Source organism: Gavialis gangeticus, unplaced genomic scaffold (assembly GCF_001723915.1).
Source record: "Gavialis gangeticus isolate Ggan-Ray unplaced genomic scaffold, GavGan_comp1, whole genome shotgun sequence".
In the NCBI taxonomy this organism is placed as follows: domain Eukaryota; kingdom Metazoa; phylum Chordata; order Crocodylia; family Gavialidae; genus Gavialis; species Gavialis gangeticus.
This window is the reverse complement of record NW_017728995.1, coordinates 35,553,951-35,562,150: the sequence shown is the minus strand read 5'-3', so window position 1 is coordinate 35,562,150 and position 8,200 is coordinate 35,553,951. Positions and strand designations below refer to the sequence as shown.

General features: G+C 50.3%; 1 protein-coding gene across 1 annotated transcript in view; it reads left to right on the top strand.

Annotated features, from left to right (window-relative positions):
- ATP13A5 (ATPase 13A5) overlaps positions 1–8,200 on the top strand; it is a 61,908-nt gene that overhangs the window by 45,571 nt on the left and 8,137 nt on the right. Inside the window, exons 17-24 of the mRNA XM_019503492.1 lie at positions 1,161–1,278; positions 2,008–2,132; positions 2,371–2,534; positions 3,221–3,343; positions 4,597–4,676; positions 5,794–5,836; positions 6,626–6,735; positions 7,469–7,565. Of these exons, the coding sequence (XP_019359037.1) occupies positions 1,161–1,278; positions 2,008–2,132; positions 2,371–2,534; positions 3,221–3,343; positions 4,597–4,676; positions 5,794–5,836; positions 6,626–6,735; positions 7,469–7,565 (860 nt within the window). The remainder of the gene's footprint in view (positions 1–1,160; positions 1,279–2,007; positions 2,133–2,370; positions 2,535–3,220; positions 3,344–4,596; positions 4,677–5,793; positions 5,837–6,625; positions 6,736–7,468; positions 7,566–8,200) is intronic.

Sequence of the window (8,200 nt, the reverse complement as noted above, 5' to 3'; positions counted from 1 at the left end):
ATCAGCAGCGTTGTATTGCCTTACCTCGTTGAATCATTATGTTCCCACAATGGGGAAGGCACTAGGTAAATGCAAATGAGTGTTATTACAGGTAACTGCTGCAGGAAAGCAGCGCCTTTTCATTTTCATTTTGCAGTGCGATACCAGGGCCTCGGTCCTTGCTCCTGGTAGCCAACCAGAATTCCTTTTTCTTGTAAAAACCCTAATTTGGTAGGATCTTGGGTGGGTTACAAATATGGCACTCTCATTACTTTCACAGAAGGCTACTTACCAGCAAGAGGGGTCTTGGCGCCAATGCACGGGGCCTGGCTCGGTGGTTTCAGAGGGACCTGACCTGAAGCCACATGAAACCAGCTTTGCTGAACCTCCCCGTGAGATTTTAGGGATCAATAGCAAACCTGAGTATTAAATTGCACTGATCCAACTGCAGTAGCCTCTTAAAAGGCGCTTCGCAGCTCAAACAAGTCACATCAGAAAAACACTTTGGGATCAGTCACGTTCTGGTTTCTCAACATTTCCCCCCCCCGTCCTGCCTTTTTTGGTTCTGCACTGATCACGGCATCATAAGGGATTTGGTACCGTACGGAGCAGGTGCAATGATGAAATGCTGCAATTATCTCAGGTTAAATACGTACAGCTCCCAAGATGTGTTTGCCTTTCAGATCCCCCTGGGATTATCAGGCAAGCAAAGGTTTAAGGCCTTGATGCTTAGCTATTCCCAAATGATGCTCAACACAGCTGAGGGGAAAAGGAGCGAGATGTCCCCGGCCGACCCCAGAACTTCCCTGGAGCCAACTTCTTGCCATCAGAGGATTTGCCCCTTAGACGTACAGATAATAATATCAAGAGACTTGCCCAAAGCCATGCAGCATTTAGTGGCAACACACAGGCCAAGGGTCTCAAGCCCGGACCGCCAAGGGCTGGTCTCACCACTAGACCGCCTCCCTTCCCCACTCCTCACATGCATTGCACAGCACTGAACACGCATGCAGATCAGTTCATAGGGGTTCAAGGCAGCTCATCCTGGGTGTGGGGCTTGGTCCTGCAGGATGCAACAGGCCATCAATAAGCTGTAGGAAAGGAGCCCATCAAAGACTAGGTACCCTTGGAGTAAACGCATCCATGAGACTGATTCATCTGCTCTTTTCTCTTCTAAACAGTCCCAACTGATTTTGTGAAGGAGCTTAAGGTTTACACGACGCAAGGCTTCAGAGTCATTGCTCTGGCACATAAAGCACTAGACGTGGGAAAGGATGTGGCCGTGGACAGCTTAGAGAGGTAAGATTTGCCAGCAGCGCTGCAAGTTGCCTTGCAAAGCCAGCAAATGTGTGACCCACCAAAGGGCACCGATAAGGGAATATCCAATATCCATCCGTCCGTCCAACTGCAGTTTCTATGCTGCACCTTCCAAAAAAGCGCAGGAAAAGATCTTGGTGCTTTGTGTCATGTTCCCCTGCCAAAACAGCCCTGCGCGCTGCCTGCCCGATCTCTCAAGATCCCTCCTGCTCTGTGCCCCTGTGAGCAATGGATGAAAACAGCCGGACCGAAGCATTTCATTGCGTATATCCTCCTGCATCACAAAGCAGTAACAGAACCCACTGCACTTATTTGGGAATACAAGGGCAACATTAGTGTTTCTAAGGCTCTGGTGGGAACGAGGACCACTGGGCCAAGCCTAAAAGCTAGAGCTCCTCTAAGAAAAGCGAGTCCAAGACCCTGAGACCCCCTGCCAACAGAGCTGCATGTGCTCGGGGCCACCCATACGGCGTTGGTGGGACACAGCTGTAACGTGCCCTGGTCTCGCCTCTTGCTCCTTCCCCAAGGCAGTGATGGGGAAGAGCAGCCATGGTCCAGAGCTGCAGCAATGCCAAAGCTTGCGGGACGAGCTTCGCTTTGAATTCCTGTCGCCAAAGTGTCACGGAAGAGAAAAGCACCTTTGCACCCAAGTGCCAGTTTTAAGCAAGAGCCTTGCTCACAATCCCCGTGTGGTCTCTCCTTCCTGCTCAGGGAGGACGTGGAGTCCGGCCTGGCGTTCCTCGGCCTTTTGATCATGGAGAATCGGCTGAAGAGGGAGACCAAGCCTGTGCTGGAGGAGCTCAGCGCTGCTCGTATCAGGAGCGTGATGGTCACAGGTACCTGAACGGGTTCTCCTGTCCCACCCCAGGCTGGCATCACGCCACTGAATTAACCTGAGCTGCAAGAGAATAAGACTGGTGTGGAAGTGAGGATTCAGCCCTCTTGACACGAAACTAGACGGGGGGGAGAGACAAGCGCAGAAGGGGCTTAGCATGTGACGGGACGACCCCTGTTAAATTACAATAAGTGTGTGTTAGCACGGTCAGCATCACTTGTTTTTTTTTTTTCCTCCAGGTGACAACCTGCAAACAGCTGTGACTGTGGCCAAAAACTCAGAAATGATCCCCAAGTCCAGCCAAGTGATTCTCATAGAGGCCAAGGAACCAGAAGGCTCCACCCCAGCATCCATTACCTGGCAGCTAATGGAAGAGAGCAAGCAAGCCACAGCTGAAACCAATGTAAGGCCAGCTGGAGGTGGTCACAATGGGCTCTGATAGAGCATCAAACCCTGCAATGTGTGATGAGCGGCTTTCTTGTGTCTGGCCTAATAGGCAACAGCTTGAAGCTGCCGTGATGGGAGTGAGGCAGGATGCAGAGTTTCATTTCTGTCTTTCACAGAGCGAGCCAGGAGGCCAGAGTGCAATGCTCTACAGGGGGGAACCAAGTGCCGTCCAGAAAAACACATATAATGCCATAATAAACAACACTGCCCTGCAGGTCAATAGCATGCCCCATCCCTGCTGTAGGTCCCTGAGTTAAAACACGTTCAGAAACACATGCTTTGCCCTGGTGCAAACTTGAGTGTGGCACCGGACCCATAACGTGTAGCCGTGTTGCTTTACATGTAGTGACATAGAACAGCACCTGACCGGTCAAGTGTGGGCAGACAGGCCACGCAAGTTTACCAGCGGAGGGTGGGTGAGGCTAATAGCCTCATTATACTGATGGAAAATTGAGATACGAAGACATTAAGTGACTACAGCAAGGTGGAGAATCAAACCCAGGTCTCCAGCTCCATCACCCCCAAGACCGTAATGCAACCCAGTTCAAGCAATTACTCTGGGCCCTCGCTTTCATGACCTCCACCTGCTTTCTAATATTATGATCCAAGCATGGCAATAACCAACTCTTGTCTGATTTCTAGGAAGTGCATGTTGCTATTGAGACAAGGACTCCTCCTGACGGGGATATCCACAGTCACCATTTTGCCATGAATGGAAAGTCGTATCAAGTTATCGTGAAACATTTCAGCAGCTTGCTGCCAAAAGTAAGTGTGGGAGGAAGCAAAGGGCTCTCCTTCCTTTCCCCTCTCTTTTGCAGCCAAACCTACTGGCGGTGAAAGCTGCTGCATGCCCGCTACCTGCGGCTTGTGATCACCCCCAGCCTCGGCTGCATTCGCGCCATAACAAATCTGACCCTCATCCCCAACCTGTTTAATCTCCCATCACAAGCCTGGTGCTGGTTGAAGGGCTCTTGTATCAGCTGAGAACTGGATCTAAAAATCATTGGGACACTGCTGAGATTAATGAACATGAACCCTGGCTGGTTTATACCAGCGTGAGAATCTGCCCCTGTACATCGCGTGGCTGAAAAACGCAGTTACCACCTCACCATTTAATGGGCACGGATAATGAAAAGAGCGATCAGTTGTTCTCTTAAGTCCACTGAGTGATGGACAACTTGAACAAAAGCCAGTTCAGTTCACAACAAAGATGACTGAGACGAGATATTAGGCAAGGGGAGTCCAGCACTTGGACAGGCTGCTCCTGCACTGGGGTGTTCAAGAACAGGGCAGACAGACACCAGGAATCAGGTATATTTTGGGGCACCTGACCCTGCCTCTGTGCAGGAGGATGGATAAATTGATCTCTCCAGATCCCTCCTGCTCTATGCCCCAAGCAATGGATGAAAACAGCTGGACTGGAGCATTTTGTCTCAAAGTGTTAACGGGAACCGCAATATTGAATACGCTGCGCTTATTCAGGAACACAAGGGCAGACATCAGCATTTCTAAGGCTCTGATGGGAACAAGGATCACTGCGCCAGCCCTAGCGCCATGTGCAGATTGCTAAAAGAGGGAAGTGTTGAAAAGACAAGCTACATTTAGATGGAAAATGTGTAAAAAAAAAAAATGGAGCTGGGTCCACACCGCAGCCCCCCAGGGACTCCTCCAGCATTTCCTGCAAGTGTTGGTAGGGACCCCCTTGACCGCGCTGGGCTCAGGATCAGAGCCATGCCGTTCTTGCTGTGATTTCTCCCTCTTCCAAGTTTGTGGGTCTCCCAATCCCGGCTCTGGCTCTGCCGTGCGTGTGCGAGAGGTGCTGTGCTCACATTGGGCCCTGGGGTGCTGGCAACAGCTGCTCGAAGCTGGGCCGGGTGGGTCCTCGTCTCATCTGGAGACTGATGGGAACAGCTTAACGGTGGTTTTTAAACGACTGCCTGCTCCCCCATGGGCCTCTTGCAGCTCTTGAAAAATGAAACATCTGTCAAGCTGGCCTTGCAATGTCCTTCTCTCCGCAGATCCTAGTGAACGGAACAGTTTTTGCCCGGATGTCCCCCAGCCAGAAGTCCAGCCTCGTGGAAGAGTTTCAAAACCTGAAGTAGGTTCCCTGTTGGATCACAACAGGGACACGTTCTCTTTAAAACATGGCTAGAAAGGATACTGCGACAGCCAGGAGCGAAGGACCGCTTCAATCTGATTACAAAAGTCCACTTTCCACCCTCCGTTTCTCCAAACTTAAATCCTATTGATACTCCCCATGTTCCCTCCCTCCCTCTCCAGGTTTGCATTTAGCTAGCCATTACCCATTAAAAGTGACTGCTTTAAACTCATTTTAATACTAAGCATCACAATAGGAAAAAAAAAAAAAGGGCAGCTCAGAACGGGGTGGGGCAAGATCAAAATAACCAGGGCTGGGTTGCAACCTCAGCTGTAGCAGAAAATCTACGGCCACCCCACTTTGGTGAGTGGAGACCAGATCTGAATCTCACACGTGTGGCTTCTGGTCTGCAGCACATTCATCCAGTCCCCCCCACCCCTGGCAATGCCCCCCAGAAAAGAACAGGCATTGCATGGGGGAGAAATGTGGTCTGCAATTCAGAAGCAAGAGCAACATCTTCCAAAAACACTGACATGAGTTTTTCTCCCTGGATACATGGCCGTGTCTGAAAGGAGTACCCGCTCGGCTGCCTTCAGGCACCAGCCCCCCCCCCCCCCCCCCCCCCCTTAGCAATTGACCGCAGAGACAGAAAACAGGACTTTCCAGCAGGTTATTTCTATATTCCTGAGTCCGTCTGCCAGACCCGGCTAGTAGCCACATGGTGTGGGACCTGCCTTTTCTAGAGCAGAAACCACGCTGATAAAAGTCCCCATGAAATTACTGAATTGTAATAACAGATACCACATCTACTCAAAGACCCTTGCCTGCACTGTTAGACACACATACCCGCTTGCACACACCACGTATTACCGTGGCTCAAGCACGTTAGACAAGCTGCTGATATTTTATTCCAAGCAAATCCCTTTTCCAGTTAGGTGTGTGTTGAAACGCTCACAGCTTATACAACAAACAAAATAACCCTCCGGGATTTTAGCATGTACAGTTGTTTTTTGCTTCTCATTTAACACATTGCATCGAGGAATTAACACACATACTTTGGTGAACAGTTAACGTCCAGAGTACAAGTATTCTTTTGTTTTCTCCTTCCCCCCCTCAGTTACTACGTGGGCATGTGTGGAGATGGAGCCAACGACTGTGGGGTATGTAGAAACCAAACTCACGCCCAGCCTCCTGCCATCTCCTGTTGCATTGATCTGTTCTGCTAAGACTCACGAAAGGAGGAACTCAGACATTACAGCTGTTGCCCCAAAGCACGTGAGAGCACATTCAGTCAGTGCATCCTTTCGGAGCTATTTCCAGGGGTGCCTCACATAAATGTGCAAAGGGGAATAAACCATGCCCAGAAATACCACACTGGAGCACTCCTATTTTCTCCCCCCCACCAAGTTTGTGCTGCCTTTGAAATTGCATTAATTAGATTTGCCAGGCTGCACAATGCAGTCAGTGCCCTGGCCATTAATTACAAAAGATTAGCATGTTTGACAGAGCTTGGTGAGAAGTCACTTCCGCGCTCCAAGGAAAACCAAGGTGCTGTGTTAAAGGGAGTTTAGAAGAGAGCAGTAAAGGAAAAAGAAGCAGGGGACTCTTGGTATTGAATTGCCAAGAGAAATTAGATATAAAGAACTTGGCTTGAGGATTACTAAGGAGGAACGTGACATCCTGTGGGCTGTGGAAGGGGCACGCTGGCAGTTCACAAGTAGGGTCACGGGATGAAATGAAGGGAGGAAGCTTAAACTGAGTAGCAGGAAACGCTTCCTGATGGAGAGAACAAGCCAGCTTTGGGGCAGAGGAAAACCAGTTGCTCCAAACATGTGAAACACAGCTGTAGCAAGCACCCCAACGCACAGCGCACAGAGCGAGAAGCAGCCCCCCTTGCCCTGCACGAGTGTGCACCAGGACCTCTTCCTTCTCTCCTGCTTGTGTTTCAGGCTTTGAAAGCAGCCCATGCTGGGATCTCGCTGTCAGAGCAAGAGGCATCAGTGGCTTCGCCTTTCACCTCCCAGATCCCCAACATCGAGTGTGTGCCAGAACTGATCCGGTACGTGAAGGCCCCCGCTCTGCTTTGTTGCTCACACACTGTGAAGTTTCCAGCCCGTCACGTGCAGGGTGATGTCTGTGCAGCGACTGCTCCTGCACCGGGAGCGTCACAGCCGTCACAATGGGCTGTAGGGACAGTCCTCCCGATGCTAAAGCAGCAACACGACACAGGGCCTGACAAGTCACCAGACATTTCAACAACCACCCAGAAGCAGGGCTTTTCACTAGCGGATTCACTGTGGAATAAAAGCCAATTTGCCCTTTAACAGAAAACTGCACATTATACCTTGTTTTTCAGTTGTGGTCAGAAACAAAACTGAGGAAAAGATCAAAGCAGCGTACTCACCATAGACCTGATTTCCTTCCTTGTGTTGTTTCTGTAACGTGCCATCTTCCATGCACAGTAGCCGGGGACGGGGAGGGAGGATGCTGCATCACCTGAGTACACACAGATAGAAATGCCTGGTTACCTGGGACCCCGGCTCCTCCACAAATGAATGAGAGATGGAGCAGAAGCAGTGCAGCAGTCCTGTAGTGGTCACAGATTGGGACCAGGGACCAGATGTTGCAGACACCGTGTCTGCTAACCCTCCCTGCAGTGCCTGGAGGACATGATATGGCCCTTGTCTGTGGGTCCCCCCTGTCATTTATCTCCTGAACAAATCAAGCTGATATCCCAGTAAAAGTGCTTGTGCAGTAGTCCTAACACCTACTTTTTTTTTTTTCCTGGGCAGGGAAGGCCGTGCTGCTTTGGTGGCTTCCTTTGCAGTGTTTAAATACCTGACGCTGTATGGTCTGATTCAGTTTATTGGCACTTCATTGCTGTTTTGGGTAAGCATCTCAGACCAGCCTCTCGTGCAGGTTTTCATCTTCCCTAATATACTATTGCTGTGCTCTGGTTTGCATCTTCCCTAATGCAATATTGCTGTGGGGGAAGGGGGTTTCTACATTGCTCCAAAGGCAATAACAGAGGCAATAACAGAAAGCAGCAGTCAGGTGAGGCAATAAGTGAGTCCTTTGAGCCTGCACCAGGTCCTTTTAAAGGGAAATCACAAGAGGAGCCAAGACCATGCATCAGCTGGGAGAGGGGAAAGAGCAAGCAGGGCTGGTTGCAAAGTGGCCACACCAGGGGTGCAGCTGCCTGGTTAAAGGCCCACAGTTAAGGTGCTCAAGAAGAAATGCTGGGAAAAGCCCTAAAGGAGGGTGGAAGAGAGTTAATGGGTGAAAGGATGCAGCAAGGAAGATGCCCTGAGGGGAAGGGCTTCTCTTGGGGATTACTGCTATATTAAGAGTCTTTTGTTATTAGGGAAGAAATCTGATCGCCTCTCCTAGCCGTGAATTATCCCTAACACCCACTGACTTGAGCATGGGCTTAATACTTACAGAGGCATGGAGAGCCACTGGGTTCAGCCAGGTTTCCTGCACATTTAAGGCCAGTCAGCCTTACCTCGATCCTGGGCAAGCTG